The sequence below is a fragment of the Oncorhynchus clarkii genome, chromosome 16, assembly GCF_045791955.1.
Source record: "Oncorhynchus clarkii lewisi isolate Uvic-CL-2024 chromosome 16, UVic_Ocla_1.0, whole genome shotgun sequence".
Taxonomy (NCBI): domain Eukaryota; kingdom Metazoa; phylum Chordata; class Actinopteri; order Salmoniformes; family Salmonidae; genus Oncorhynchus; species Oncorhynchus clarkii.
The window spans coordinates 36085779-36101792 of NC_092162.1; the positions used below are offsets into that span (position 1 = coordinate 36085779).

Consider the following 16014-nt stretch of genomic DNA (forward strand, 5'->3'; position numbering starts at 1 on the left):
ATTGTTGTACTGTAATTCATGGTAATCTATCGCATAATTTCATGAGTGTGTGTGGATTGTGCTGGGCTAGGTCTCTATCTGCTGACACGCCTCAGTGTGGTGCTGGTGGATGAAACGTACACATACCGGACTGTCACGGCGCTGTGGGGGTGGAGGATGGGGGGGGGGGGGGGGGGGGGGGGTGGAGAGGGAGGACATTCAGACCTTCTGAAAGAGCTGTTTGTACCCAAGACATCCCTGGAGAAACTCCTTCTCCCACCCAATAGTACTGGCCATCAGAGTCAGTCCACCCCATGTATGTCCAGAGTCTCCTGTGTGTGGGCAGTGAACACGCTGCCCATCTTTGAGGGGGGAAGAAAAGAAAGCTTGTTATGGCCACACAACCACAGCTCATTGTGATCTGGTTGAGAGCTCCTGCTTCAATACTGAGAAGCACAAGTTAAGGTCCAGAATTGTGTCCAACCCCAGGTAAGATTACTGCATTAAACTTGCTTGAAAATAACATGATTAATAATGTCAATGATAAACAAAATGATGAGACATGCAGTCAGGACAGTGCTTTGAGATTGACTGTCATTTTAAAGATACATTATGTTTCCAGTGATACGTACATAGGGCTTATGCTATTATAGGGGTTCCCAATTTTTTGGGGCCTGCGACCCTGTTTTGATATTTTTTTTAATTGCCACCCTACCATGTTTTAAAAGGGGTGTAATCAATGGCCAATGTTAACTTTTTCAATTGGGGCTATGACAGTCTATTACAAATCAGTCTGACAGTACTTCAATCTAAAGGAAGTATGGCTTGAAGTGACTGAAATTCATGTATTGGGAAGTTCACAAGGTCATAGGCAATAATTTTATATGATATTCTGTGTGTAGAAAATAAAATCATCATTAACCAGGTTTCCACCCAACCTTTATATGTGAGTAAAGTGCATGTCAAATAAAAAATGTCAAGTCATGCTCAATGGAAACAACATTTATCAGTAACCTTTCCATATGTCGACCCAAAAAAATATGCTGGACAAGGTGCAATGTTTTTGTGTTAGTGAAGCTAATTATGCGAGAAATGTTGGTGGAAACGCTTTTATGCACAAATATTGATATAATAACCATGATATGAAAGTTGACTTGCAGTGGTGTAAAGTACCTAAGTAAAAATACTTTAAAGTACTACTTAAGTAGTTTTTGGTGGTATCTGTACTTTACTATTTAAATTGTAACTACTTTTACTTCACTACATTCCTAAAGAAAATAATGTACTTTTTACTCCATTCATTTTCCCTGACACCCAAAAGTACTCATTACCTTTTGAATGCTTAGCAGGACAGGAACATAGTCAAATTCATGCACTTATCAAGAGAACATCCCTGGTCATCCTACTACCTCTGATCTGGTGGACTCACTAAACACACATGCTTCCTTTGTAAATTATGTCTGAGTGTTGGAGTGTGGCCCTGGCTATCCGTAAAAAAAAGAAAAAGAAAGGAAAATGGTGCCGTCTGGTTTTCTTAAAATAAGGAATTTGAAATTATTCATACTTTTACTTTGACACTTCAGTATATTTTAGCAATTACATTTACTTTTATACTTTAAGAATATTTAAAACCAAATACTTTTAGACTTTTACTCAAGTAGTATTTTACTGGGTGACTTTCACTTTTTCTCGAGACATTTTATATTAAGGTATCTTAACTTTCACTTGAGTACTTTTCCACCACTGTTAACTTGGAGTCACGCGATGACTTTGTATGGTCGTCCCACTACAACTTGTCTGGAAAGCATGCAGTTTATTAGGCTAAATTATGATGAACTTCACAGGGTGATGAAACTGCAGGGTGATGAGCTTGATGTTCCTTTCCAATAAATATTGAGGGCCTTATTCTGGTGACATGATCATCAATGCTTGGCTGCTGTCTGACAAAAACAATCTTGCTCTTTTGTCCATAATAGTTTCATAATGTTGGCTATACCCGCACTGTATCTGCGAGCTGTTGGCTCACGTGCCAATACCAGAGTGTGTACACTCGATATATAACATTTTCATGTGAGAAATGTTATACTCATTTAACAGTATTTATTATTCGGTACATGGGAATTTAACAGCAAAAGGTATTTGTATGTGCACTACGTCATCACGCACAGCTTTTTATCCACAATAGTCAATGTGTTTGTTGCGGATTTAGTGCCTGACCTTGTCCACACTGTTCTAATGAATCCTGCGTGGCATGTGAACATTCCTGTGAGTCTTATCTTTCAGTGATGGGGTCATAATATCTTTTAGCTTAAACTGTTCAAAAGTTAGTCATATTTGTAGGAAGAAAACAGAAACCACTATTTTTATTACAGCCGCATCTAGCGGCTACCAGAGGTTACTGATGTAACCCCGGTTCTATGAACCAAGTGCATTTTTTTTTGTTTCAGAGTTTCTCTTGCGACTCCATTTTCAAAGACACACCTATTTGATATTTTATATGTAAAAAAAACATGTAATATAACAGAATAAATAGAGCATTAAATATTTCCAAATGAAAAGAGTTGTGATGCGCATCTCGCATCTGGAACAGTTGTTCTCAAAGAGGGATTATTTGAAACAGTGCTCAGTTTGGTGAATTGAAAGACAAATTCTTCAGGGTTACAAAACAACATCTGTTTTATTTTTGATAAACAGACGTTTTATTTAGTTTATTCTGCCTTTTCTTTCAAATTTTCAAAATGGAATAACAATTCCACATTGAACAGATGACCTGGCCTCCATAATCTCCCGACCTCAACCAAATTGAGATGGTTTGGGATGAGTCAGACCGCAGAGTGAAGGAAAAGCAGTCAACAGGTGCTCAGCATATGTAGGAATAGCTTCAAGACTGTTGGAAAATCATTCCAGGTGAAGCTGGTTGAGAGAATGCCAAGTGTTTGCAAAGCTGTCATCAAGGCAAAGGGTGGCTATTTGAAGAATCACAAATATAAAATATTTTGATTTGTGTAACACTTTTTTGGTTACTACATGATTGCATATGTATTATTTCATAGTTTATGTCTTCACTATTATTCTACAATGTAGAATAATGGTAAAAAATAAATAAATTGGTATGTGTTCTAAAACTTTTGACCGGTAGTGTACATAGTTATAAACATACTAAAACATGCTCAAGTCAATTGTATTGTATCATCCAGAAAGCCATATATTGATGTGCTTTAACATTAGAATTCTAATAACATGGTCAAATAAAACCCCAACTATCAATAATATTCAACACAAATTTAGTGCCTCACATTGAGTCTATCACTCAAATTCAAGACACTCAACTTAGCACACACCAATACAGTTAGAATATACATTTACAAACGGGATGATATATAAACAGTTTGTACTACTTATTACCACTTAACTTTTTATCATTACAGCTCACGTTTATACTCACTGTCGTGAGTGTGACAGATCGATATCTCAATGTATTCTTAGTGTCACGTTCGTTCGTAGAAACGGACCAAGGCGCAGCGTACAGTGAGTTCCACATCATTTATTAAAGAAGTGAAACTTTAGCAAAGACAAAACAATAAACAATAAACTAACAAACAGCGAACCGTGACTACAACACTAACTCAAAACATAAACAATATCCCATAACCAACTGGTGGAAAAAATGCTACTTAAGTATGATCCCCAATCAGAGACAACGATTACTAGCTGCCTCTAATTGGGGATCATACAAATCACCAACATAGAAAATAAAACTTTGAACCCCACATAGAAATAATAAACCAGAGTAAAACCCCTAGTCACACCCTGACCTACTCTACCATAGAAAATATATATTTTTATTTTATTTCACCTTTTATTTAACCAGGTAGGCAAGTTGAGAACAAGTTCTCAATTGCGACCTGGCCAAGATAAAGCAAAGCAGTTCGACACATAAAACAACAACACAGAGTTACACATGGAGTAAAACAAACATACAGTCAATAATACAGTATAAACAAGTCTATATACGATGTGAGCAAATGAGTTGAGATAAGGGAGGTAAAGGCAACAAAAAAAAAGGCCACGGTGGCGAAGTAAATACAATATAGCACAGTAAAACACTGGAATGGTAGATTTGCAGTGGAAGAATGTGCAAAGTAGAAATAAAAATAATGGGTGCAAAGGAGCAAAATAAATAAATACAGTAGGGGAAGAGGTAGTTGTTTGGGCTAAATTAAAGATGGGCTATGTACAGGTGCAGTAATCTGTGAGCTGCTTTGACAGCTGGTGCTTAAAGCTAGTGAGGGAGATAAGTGTTTCCAGTTTCAGAGATTTTTGTAGTTCGTTCCAGTCATTGGCAGCAGAGAACTGGAAGGAGAGATATACCAAAGGAAGAATTGGTTTTGGGGGTGACCAGAGAGATATACCTGCTGGAGCGTGTTCTACAGGTGGGTGCTGCTATGGTGACCAGCGAGCTGAGATAAGGGGGGACCTGGAGCCAGTGGGTTTGCGACGAGTATGAAGCAAGGGCCAGCCAACGAGAGCGTACAGGTTGCAGTGGTGGGTAGTATATGGGGCTTTGGTGACAAAACGGATGGCACTGTGATAGACTGCATCCAATTTATTGAGTAGAGTGTTGGAGGCTATTTTGTAAATTACATCGCCGAAGTCGAGGATCGGTAGGATGGTCAGTTTTACGAGGGTATGTTTGGCAGCGTGAGTGAAGGATGCTTTGTTGTGAAATAGGAAGCCAATTCTAGATTTAACTTTGGATTGGAGATGTTTGATGTGAGTCTGGAAGGAAATTTTACAGTCTAACCAGACACCTAGGTATTTGTAGTTGTCCATGTATTCTAAGTCAGAACCGTCCAGAGAAGTGATGCTGGATGGGCGGGCAGGTGCAGGCAGCGATCGGTTGAAAGTTGTACTTTTATTTAAGAGCAGTTGGAGGCCACGGAAGGAGAGTTGTATGGCATTGAAGCTCGTCTGGAGGGTTGTTAACACAGTGTCCAAAGAAGGGCCAGAAGTATACAGAATGGTGTCCTCTGCGTAGAGGTGGATCCGAGACTCACCAGCAGCAAGAGCGACATCATTGATGTATACAGATAAGAGAGTTGGCCCAAGAATTTAACCCTGTGGCACCCCCATAGAGACTGCCAGAGGCCCCGACAACAGGCCCTCAGATTTGACATACTGAACTCTGTCAGAGAAGAAGTTGGTGAACCAGGCGAGGCAGTCATTTGAGAAACCAATGTTGTCGAGTCTGCCGATGAGGATGTGGTTATTGTCAGAGTCGAAAGCCTTGGCCAGGTCGATGAATACGGCTGCACAGTATTGTTTCTTATCGATGGAGGTTAAGATATCGTTTAGGACCTTGAGCGTGGCTGAGATGCACCCATGACCAGCTCTGAAACCAGATTGCATAGCAGAGAAGGTGCGGTGGGATTCGAAATGGTCGGTAATCTGTTTGTTGACTTGGCTTTCAAATACCTTAGAAAGGCAGGGTAGGATAGATATCGGTCTGTAGCAGTTTAGGTCAAGATTGTAGCCCCCTTTAAAGAGGGGGATGACCGCAGATGCTTTCCAATCTTTGGGAATCTCAGACGACACAAAAGAGAGGTTGAACAGGCTAGTAATAGAGGTTGCAACAATTTCGGCAGATATTTTTAGAAAGAAAGGGTCCAGATTGTCTAGCCTGGCTGATTTGTAGGGGTCCAGATTTTGCAGCTCTTTCAGAACATCAGCTGACTGGATTTGGGAGGAGACATGTGGAAGGCTTGGGAGAGTTGCTGTGGGGGGTACAGTGCAGTCGATCGGGGTAGGGGTAGCCAGGTGGAAAGCATGGCCAGCAATAGAAAAATGCTTATTGAAATTCTCAATTATAGTGGATTTATCGGTGGTGACAGAGTTTCCTATCCTCAGTGCAATGGGCAGCTGGGAGGAGGTGTTCTTATTCTCCATGGACTTCACAGTGTCCCAGAACTTTTTTGAGTTTGTGTTGCAGGAAGCAAATTTCTGCTTGAAAAAGCTAGCCTTTGTCACGGTCGTCGAAAGAAGTGGACCAAAGTATAGCGTATTGAGCATACATTTTCTTTTTATTTAAAATGTCGCCAACAAACGAAGAAAACAACCGTGAAGCTTACAGGGCTATAGTGACTATAGTCAACTACCCACACTGAAAGGAGGGAAAAAGGGCTACCTAAGTATGATTCCCAATCAGAGACAACGATAGACAGCTGTCCCTGATTGAGAACGATACCCGGCCAAAACATTGAAATAAAGAAACATAGAAAACAAAACATGGAATGCCCACCCCACATCACATCACTAACCAAATAGATAAATAAAAAGTCTCTCTAAGGTCAGGGCGTGACAGCCTTGGCTTTTCTAACTGCCTGTGTATATTGGTTTCTAACTTCCCTGAAAAGTTGCATATCACAAGGGCTGTTCGATGCTAATGCAGAACGCCATAGGATGTTTTTGTGTTGGTTAAGGGCAGTAAGGTCTGGAGAGAACCAAGGGCTATATCTGTTCCTGGTTCTAAATTTCTCTGGGAGCAGGCACAGGACGTACCGAACTGGGTAGGCGCACTGGAGGCCTAGTGTGTGTAGCCGGCACAGGTGGCTACACACACTAGGTCCAACATAGAAATAAAACAACCTAGATTAACCACCCTAGTCACACCCCGACCTAACCAAAACAGAGAATAAAAAGGCTCTCTATGGTCAGGGCGTGACATAGCCTAGTGGTTAGAGCGTTGGACTAGTAACCGGAAGGTTGCAAGTTCAAACCCCCGAGCTGACAAGGTACAAATCTGTCGTTCTGCCCCTGAACAGGCAGAACCCACTGTTCCCAGGCTGTCATTGAAAATAAGAATTTGTTCTTAACTGACTTGCCTGGTTAAATAAAGGTAAAATAAAAATTACTATTTTATTATGTTATTACTATGTTCTTTTTCTGTTCTTTTTAAAAAATATATTTTTTAAATGTACCTGTAGGAATATTTGTATTTTTTTCTCAGGATTGTGCCCTGGAATCACATAGCTTGTAACTGTGTCATATCATCCCATGGCTCTGCTTCAACAGAGAAACACAACCCCTGTCTCTAAACAGGATACTTCTGCTTCAACAAAAAGATGCCAACAGGATGTTTGCCCTATAATTACTTCTAGGACTTTCCCTATTCAGCAATAACTCTGCTACAACAAAGTTTCTAACTCGGGGTGTCTTTGCTACAACAAATACATAATGTGCACAACCTGTTCTTAGAACAGGATTTTCTATTATGTTTAAAAGAAAATCAGTCTCACCCTGAATTTCTTTTATCTGTCCGGAATGATATATCTACTCACTGACACTTCCGTCAGGTCCAAGGTGGGTCCCCCTCTGCTCCGTTTTAGTCAGAGTGTGTGGTACCTTTAGCCACATCTAACTGAGCCCCTGCGCGCAGTTTAACCTCGGTCTCTGGGGAGCAATCTACAAGCAGAGTTAGCATCCCACCACTGTCACCAATTTGTTGTGGAATATCAAATCCAAGAGAAGAGAGACTGCAGATTCTTTCAAACACTTTATCATGGGATTTTCAGAAATTGAGAATCAACTACCCACTCAACAGCTCATAGTTGAAAAGCTCTACAAACAGTGCCGGTTTAATGCTTTTATAGAGAAAATATATACAACCCCTTTCTGTATTCGTGGCAGTCAGAAGATAGTGTATAAAAGGTAATTCGTTGTCTGTGTAAACTTAAGATAGACGGTTGAGCCCTTGGGCTAACTGCATTCACAACAATAAACACTATATTGTACTCCGTTCTGCAAGGTTCCATACATGTGACTTTCTGTAGAAAGTAAAATCACTGCATTTCACATGCTGCGGTTGCACCCAAACATCTCTTAGCTGTCTTATGACTGTGACACCAAGACAAGTTTGTATCAGGTTCGAAAAAACACTAGCATATAACAAGAGACTACTCTTTAAGTGGTAAAACACGGGATAGCATGACTAATTATGTAATTTTCCACGACAGCACCCACTTTTATAAAATAAGATGCAAACGAAAGATGCCCAACGATTGAACAGAGCAGTAGCTGAGTTTAAGTGCCATTCTGGGACTTTGACTAATACAGCTTTTTTTAAATGTTGTGGTAACATTTTGATATCGAGTATCATGATGGTATCGAGTATCATGATATTAAACCTGGTATCGAAATCAGAATTTTGGTATCGTGACTACACTACAAGTACGATCATCAACATCACCCAATAGTTATACCTACAGTCACCCTGCAGAGTAATACACAATGGACACTTCACTGATTTTTATTTTTTTATTTCACCTTTATTTAACCAGGTAGGCTAGTTGAGAACAAGTTCTCATTTATAACTGCAACCTGGCCAAGATAAAGCAAAGCAGTGCGACACAGATGGAATAAACTGATAGCTTCCCCGTAAACACAGAAGATTGAAATGGCTGCCTGTGGTTCCCACTTCTCTTTCCAATGGCAGTCAACTGGATAATGAAGGACACCACCACAGGAGAAAACCATGGACCCTCTGGTCCCAACTAGCAGACCTACACTTTGTTGACAACACAGTACACATAAAACATTTGCAGAACAAGATGTACTGGAGGAAGTGACACATTCACTTATCTGGGAAGTGTCATCAGGAAAGATGGAGGAAGTGACAAAGATCTACAAACAAGAATAGGAAAGGCAAGAACTGCATTTCTAATGCTTAAGCTAATATGGATCTCAAAACAAATGAACACTAAACAATTTATGCATCTTCAATACCAACGTCAAATCAGTTTTACTATATGGAAAACCACAAGTCACAAGCAACAAACTACAAACATTCATAAACAAATGGCTAAGAATACAGTGGCCATATGGAATGAAGATCTCTGGGAAATTACACAGCAAGAACAAATTGTCACAAATAAAATGCAGGAAATAGGGCTGTGTCAGGAACACCTTGAGGAAACCACCCACCACCCACAACCAGACAAGCTCTAACCTTGAACCCACAGGGGAAAAGGAAACCAGGAACACCCAGAAACAGCTTGAGAAGGTCTGTGGAGACAGAATTTAAAGATGCAGGATTATCCTTGAAAGAAGCAGACAAAACCACCCAACGCCGAGCCCACTTGAGGAAGTTTGTGAAAGGGTGTAAGTCAAGGAAGTATGCCCCATATGGGCATTGTCATGTCTGTGACTATCATTAAAGCTGACAACTGTATATTATCAAATCAATTCTCTATGTGTAATTTAATTATGCGATTAAACTAATCATGTAACTTGAATTAATTAGGAAGACGGGGCACCACAGAAAATATGTTTATAGAGTGTCAATTTCCCGAATATAACTCCACAGATATTTTCAAAACAGTGCTTATTAATGTATTATTATTACCTCATCAGTTCTCATGACTGAATGTCGCAAACCCTTGGATATCAGCACGAACCCTAGCATAAATTATGAATCAGTGATATACATATTGGCTTAATTATTTATTTACTAACTAACTAACCAAATCACAGAAACACGTGAAAACACACACAATTAGTTCATATGACATGATACAAAGAAAAAGTCCCTAGCGGACGAAACCAATATGATTGCTTGGTAGACAACGGAAAGGGGGTGTGGACTGCTCAACAGCGGGAAACTCATAGCTAATAACTACACTCGTAGAAAATGCTAATAGTTTACATTAACGACCGCTCATTCGAAAATAAATTGCAATTGACATATTTACAAGTATATGTCTTGTTGTCTCTCTGTGGTTGCCGGTCCGTCTGCTGGAGAGAGTCGACAGAAAGTCTCTGGTCATAAGGGCACAGGGCGAGACCCAGATGCAGACACGGGAGGCAGATGGTTCGAGTCTCTGATATTTATTATAATCCAAGGGGCAGGCAAGAGAATGGTCGTGGACAGACAAAAATGGCAGTACTGAGTGGCAGGAAGGCTCGAGGTCAGGGCAGGCAGTATGGTCAGGCAGGCGAGTTCAGAGTCAAGGCAGGCAAGGGTCAAAACTGGGAGGACTAGCAAAAACAGAGAAAGGGGAAAAGCCTAATAAACTGCATGCTTTCCTGAGTTGTAGTGGGACGATCATACAACATATCGCGTGACCAACAAAAAGAAAGGAGGACCAAGGCACTCTTCATATAATTAATTCAAATGCCTTTATTAGAATGGCATGTTCAATAGAAACAACGTTTTCTCCCTGACGAAGGCCATGCAGCCGAAACGCATCGTTTAAAAATAACTTTGTTTCTATTGAACATGCCATACTAATAAAGGCATTTTAATTAATTAAATGAAGAGTGCCTTGGTCCTCCTTTCTTTTTGATGACCAATTTACCCCTTTTACCAAAGAGCACCTTCTATCTACCAAAATTTACTATTGTGTACCTTAATGGCGCTTCCATTCCTCCTCTTTCGACGAGATCGCGTGACCAAGTTTACTTCGATATGATGGTTATTATATCAATATTTATGCATAAAAGCACTTCCACCACCATTTCACGTATAATACATTTTACAGACACAAAAAGATCCCACCTTGTCTCGCATGTTTTGTTTTGTCGACATCTGGAAAGCTTACGGACAAATCAGCGGTTTCCATCAGGCCTGTTGTGACATTTTTTTATCCAACGTATTTTACTTGCAATAAAAAGGTTGGATGGAAACCTTGTTATTGTAAAACAACTATTTGTTTAAAAAAGTGAATAAGTCAAAGGCAGCCCTGTCGCTTGGTTTGAAATTCAATCATGCTCAAATTCATAGATGAAGCTATAAATGCAATAACACTTGATTTTGGTGGAATCCAAACAAAGAGTGTTGAGGCATGATACATCCATTAAAGGGAAAGTTCACCCAAAATACTAAATGACATGACACCCTGTAAGCAGTCCATGGACAAGATATGACAGCAAACCATGCTTTGGTTTAGTTTCCTGGCACTGTTTCCAAACGTTTTAGCATTTGTGGCACAAATCCCAATCAAGTCATAGTACAATATTAGCATTCTTTACAGGGTAAGGAAGCCTGTGTCATTTTGGAAATTGGGTGAACTATCCCTTTACAGGGAGAGTTGAAGTTTCTTATTGTTTCTGTAAACAAGTCACAAGAGACCAGGTAGTACTGATAACACAAGAAAAATGTTTCATTGCTTGGTAGAAGCTGTTTGTAGATTGCTGCTAACTATTCCATATGTCACTCTCTCTTCAACAGCTTTTCCCTGAGCATGGTGACATCGGGTGGAACGTCACAGACCCAGTAGATGACTTCTGGAGCTGGGCTCAGTCCTCACGGCAAAAGCTTCAACATGCTGGCCATCATTGAGTCCTGGGAAGAGGAGGGGAGCTACTATGAGGACAGCACCGGTCAGTTTCTGTTCATCTTGCTGTTAAAGGTGGGCCTGGACTGTCTGGTCCTGTCGATGTGCTTGCGCTGGCTGCACACCTCCTTCATGGGCGTCTGTGGCCTCTCCGTCTTCCTGGTCGATGTGGTGTTGTTGTGCGCTGTGGCGGCTGTGTGGTTCCTCGGACCCGCCCGCTCCCCGGTGTCCATCTGCTTCCTCTTGGCGCATGCCTCAGCCGTGTTCAACGCGCTGCCTCTGCCTATGCTGGGCCTGGGGCTGCTGGACTACGCCTCCGAGCCACGTAACACCACGTGCCACGACGCTCCCTGTAGGGACCTATGGAACTATTCCCTGACGCTGCTGGTGTGGGTGCTGGCCGGTGTGCACTCCTGCTGCTCAGCAGTCACCAACCTCCTAGAGGTTGAGTACGAGGGAGGGAGGAACACTTTAGGGTGCACTGTGCAGGAGTCTGTGTTTGTGGTACATTTCTCAGTGGGGATCTCCGTGGCCATCTGCTGTGTAATGCTGCTCCACTACAAACAGATGCCTTTGTGGCTGAAGGAGGCCAACAGGCTGTCAGAGCAGAGGGATAATGTTAACCTAATGCTGCAGAGCCACTTGAGATTCAGTTATGCCAAGTTACAGCAGCTAGGGGGTGACGAGGACGAGCAGAAAGCACTGGCAGTGGAGACCGAATGGCAGAGGCCCCCCCTTTACCTCAGCCTGACTTTGGACTTTGGCACAACGTGGGCATCTTACCTGGTCTTGTGCATCGCCTGTGAGCTTTTGGGCCTTGCAGTCCCTGCCTACATCAGCATCAACCTCCTATGGTTGGAGTGTGCCAACAGCGTATTGGTGGGGCTGGTGTTTTGGCTCAAGAGCGACTGACAGGCCCTTAAAGTAAAGATTCACCTTTTTTTTTTTTTCAAATATTTTATTTTACAATTTTCCATACAGACAAAAATAATAATAACACACATAAAATGATATGTATATATATATATATATATATATATATATATATTATTATATTGTGTTTGTGCATGTAGGCTACGCCGGGCGGCAGGGTAGCCTAGTGGTTAGAGCGTTGGACTAGTAACCGAAAGGTTGCAAGATCGAATCCCTGAGCTGTCGTTCTGTCCCTGAACAAGGCAGTTAACCCACTGTTTCTAGGCCGTCATTGAAAATAAGAATTTGTTCTTAACTGACTTGCCTAGAAAAATAAATAAAATCTCTGAACAAAGTTTTATCGATTCCCTAAGTTAATTCATGTTTTCATGTGTAGCTGAGCTATTACTGTTCAAGCAGGCAGAAATAAGTCGTTTTTTTATTATTACATAAATTCTTCAATTCACAAAATGTGATGTTAGCCAATTAAGATTCTCATTAAACAAAATGTATAAAATCTCCTAAACCTGTGTATACCACAGACCTTATTTTCAGCATTTATCCAAAAACACCATTCATTTTCTTCATAGGCTTTGTCCAACGAACCATGGCGGAGTTAGTGCCTACAAAAAGACACTCTTTCTATTATCGACTGCCCCCACTCAACCTAAGGTTAAATACTATTTTTAGTACTGTTACACCATCCTGATAAATATTTTAGCAACAACTCTTCCCCTTGTTATCACCAGACTACATAAACGAAAAGGCAACAAAGCACAAAGTCAGAAATAAGTCATTGTTTAACATTTTATTTGTATCAATAAAATAGTACAAGACCAAAATTCCACATGAAGCAAAGTATGCCCTACTTAAAAAAAAAAAAAAAAACAGAACAGTGACTGCAATTAATATTCTACTGACATCTGAACCATGATCATAGGGGGTTGCGACAGTGTAAGACCAATTTCCTATGTGAAGTAATGAGGTTTCTTTACGTTGATGCCATACTCAGAAAGGGCAGGGGAGAGGTCCTCCATGGTCAGTGTGTACTTCTTGTCCTGCTTTGGGAGGAAAGAGGTGGGAGGACAGAGTGAGAAACCAATCAAAAAGATACAAACAGCATTCATACTTGTGCATGAATCATTCTGTGCATCTCACATTGACAACAGTTCATGTGTTCATTTCATGGGAAATGGAAAAAGAGCCTGTGGTGAGACTTTTTTGGGGGAGACGTTAACCAAGGCGACACTCCATCTTAACTTCTTTACATTTACTGGATTGGCTGAACAGGGCAGAAGAGAACCTCCCCCGACCGTTTTTCTCTCTCGTATGGACCAGTAAGAAAGAAACGCTGCTCATGTGTTTATTTTACGCCTGCAACGTTAGGTTAGAAATGTACTAACCTTTGTCTTGTTCCTGGAGCTCCCCGAGGCAGTTCCCTTCATTTTACAGTGCTGCAGGGCATCGTTAGCTATGTCTGAGATGAACTTCTGAGCCGCGAGGGAGACTAGACGGATTCTGAAAATGATGGACATAAATAATGTTCACGTTTGGCGCTCACGTGAGTTAATATTGAATTGAACTGGTGTAAAAGCTGAAATAGATGGGAGAGGACTCTTGGCAGTTAAGGAGCTAAGAGGCATGCTTACATTCGCGGATCAGATGCCTCAAAGCCGGCCCGGTTGAGATAGTAGCCTGTCACTGCATCAGGGATCTGGCAAAAACATGGTAGAGGTTGAACTGAAGTCATTGCAATTATTATTTTTTTTTTTGGTACACTAGCATCTCACAATAGACACCAGAGGACATTTACATGCTAAGTGAATCAGAGGCACCTGTTAACTACATAACCCAAATACGCTTTATGTATATGGACCAAGCGACTGTTGACGTCAGCCTAGGTATGTGAAAAAAGTCATGTACATTTGTATTTTTTTTTTAACAAAGATTACTCCAATTAAGGGGGTCTGACTCACTGTAGGAGTGTAGTCCTCCAATTGCATAAGAAAGTCAGCCAGTGGTGTGGTTGTGATTACAGGCTTCACATCGCCGTTGGCAATGCCACTAGGCACATACACGCCGTTGGACACGGATGTGCCAGATGGTGTGGCCATGGCAGCGGTGGTTGGGGCTGAAACAAATAAAGAGAAATGCATGGTTTAATATCTTTCTAAATGTAGCTAAGATGTTGATAGCCAAGGTCCAGCAGTGGTCTAAGACGGTGTTTCACAAAGTAGCAAGCAATGAACAGGACTATCTCTAAGATGGTTCTCCAGTTCTGCACAGTGCTATATGGTGTGGGCTACTGTACTTAAACAATTTCAACAAAAGTTCTAACCTAGCTACAGTAGATAGCAGACCATTAATTGGTGTAACCATGTATTAAGCCAGCTCATAAAGCGGTTCATAACCTCTAAACTCGTCTGAATACTTACAATTACTTATGGCAACCGAGGGTATGCTGCTGACGTTAATTGCTGCATTGTTGTTAGAGAGGCAATTATTGGATGTCGAGGAATTTGAAGAGCCCCCTGTCATGACTGGCTGTGGAGTATCAACGCTCATGTTTGTCGCTGGCTGCACCGCAGTTCGCTTGGTAAAATTGCCAAAGTAACACAATTAAATGTGCTTGCTGAAGTGAAAGGATTCAATTGAGTGCCAAAAATAACATTTTACGATAGTTTATGGGCAAATAAAGAAAAGTAAGATCCTTCATCCACTATTACCGTGTTAGCCTGCGAAACTGTTTGTCTTATTTTTTTCGCGTTCCGTGTGCTTCGATTTCAAAGTCCGGCGTAAACATCTCTTGTGCTTCTAATGGTTCCCCCCAGGAAAATATGCGCAGATTTTCATCCACCATGGCGAATCGATTGGACACACTGAAGAAGACACCACCACATGTGTGAGGTGGTTTAGTTTATCTACTGTAGTTTATATTGTATGCAAACGTTTCTAGAATAAATATATAGATTAAGATCTTTCTGATTTTCACGTTTTATGATCACAGTCATGTATAGCCCAAAGGCCGGTAGGTGGCGATATTGAGTCGTACGATGAAACGACTTACTAGAGCTCGACAGTTACTAGTCCTTTAAAATTATGTACCTCTCAAATCACATTTTATTTGTCACATGCGCCGAATCCAACAGGTGTAGACATTGCCGTTAAATGCTTACTTGTGAGTTAGAATAGTAGCAATAAAGTAAATACTAAACTCTTGAGAAGTTTGTCTCTTTATTTAACCTTCATTTAACAAGTCAGTTAAGAACACATTGTTATTTACACTGACTGCCTACCCCGGCCCTATGGACGGTCGGATGTGATACAGGTTTCCTCAGTGGGTCGTGGCAGATAGGTTGCCAGCATCCTCCTTTATATGGCCTCACAGGTCCCCATAATACACTGAGACACTGTCTGGAATCCAAGACGATAGGTAAAGGCCAGGTTGCAAATAGAGTCTCCAGATGCCAAGTACCTGTAATGACAAAATAAATGTTTTGCTATTGGTTAGCATTCATGTATATTTTACTCTTCATAGATGTTGAATTGCGCAAAACCAGATGGAAGTCCCTCTGTGACACTTTAAGGCATCTACGGAAGGCCCCATTTATTAAAAAAGATTGCAGTCAGAGTGTAGTATAACAGCAGTACACTGCAATATAACTGCAGTACTTTTTTAATACAGTAATTTTGCAGTGTAACTGCAGTATAACTGTAGTTCACTGTAGTTATTCTGCAATTGCTTTGTCCAAAATACCACAGTCGACTGCAGCTACTTCACTTTTACTGCTGT

At 41.0% G+C, this 16014-nt stretch overlaps 2 protein-coding genes across 3 annotated transcripts; one reads left to right on the plus strand and one right to left on the minus strand.

The window, feature by feature from the left end:
* Positions 1–394: 394 nt before the first annotated feature.
* On the plus strand, positions 395–12221 carry LOC139367578 (probable G-protein coupled receptor 160). The gene is made up of 2 exons (XM_071105833.1): positions 395–468; positions 11204–12221. Exon 2 carries the CDS (start codon positions 11253–11255, stop codon positions 12219–12221), a length of 969 nt encoding a protein of 322 aa, XP_070961934.1. The 5' UTR covers positions 395–468; positions 11204–11252.
* A 793-nt stretch (positions 12222–13014) lies between these two features.
* Positions 13015–14995, minus strand: LOC139368350 (transcription initiation factor TFIID subunit 10-like). Of its 2 annotated transcripts, none has more exons than XM_071107119.1 (5): positions 14657–14995; positions 14198–14352; positions 13871–13935; positions 13625–13739; positions 13015–13279 (listed from the first exon to the last, which is right to left on the minus strand). In XM_071107119.1, exons 1-5 carry the CDS (start codon positions 14784–14786, stop codon positions 13190–13192), a joined length of 555 nt encoding a protein of 184 aa, XP_070963220.1. In that variant the 5' UTR covers positions 14787–14995; the 3' UTR covers positions 13015–13189. The 2 variants fall into 2 exon arrangements, with proteins under 2 accessions (XP_070963220.1, XP_070963219.1); XM_071107118.1 differs by having other exon boundaries at positions 13015–13282.
* Between the last annotated feature and the right edge of the window lie 1019 nt (positions 14996–16014).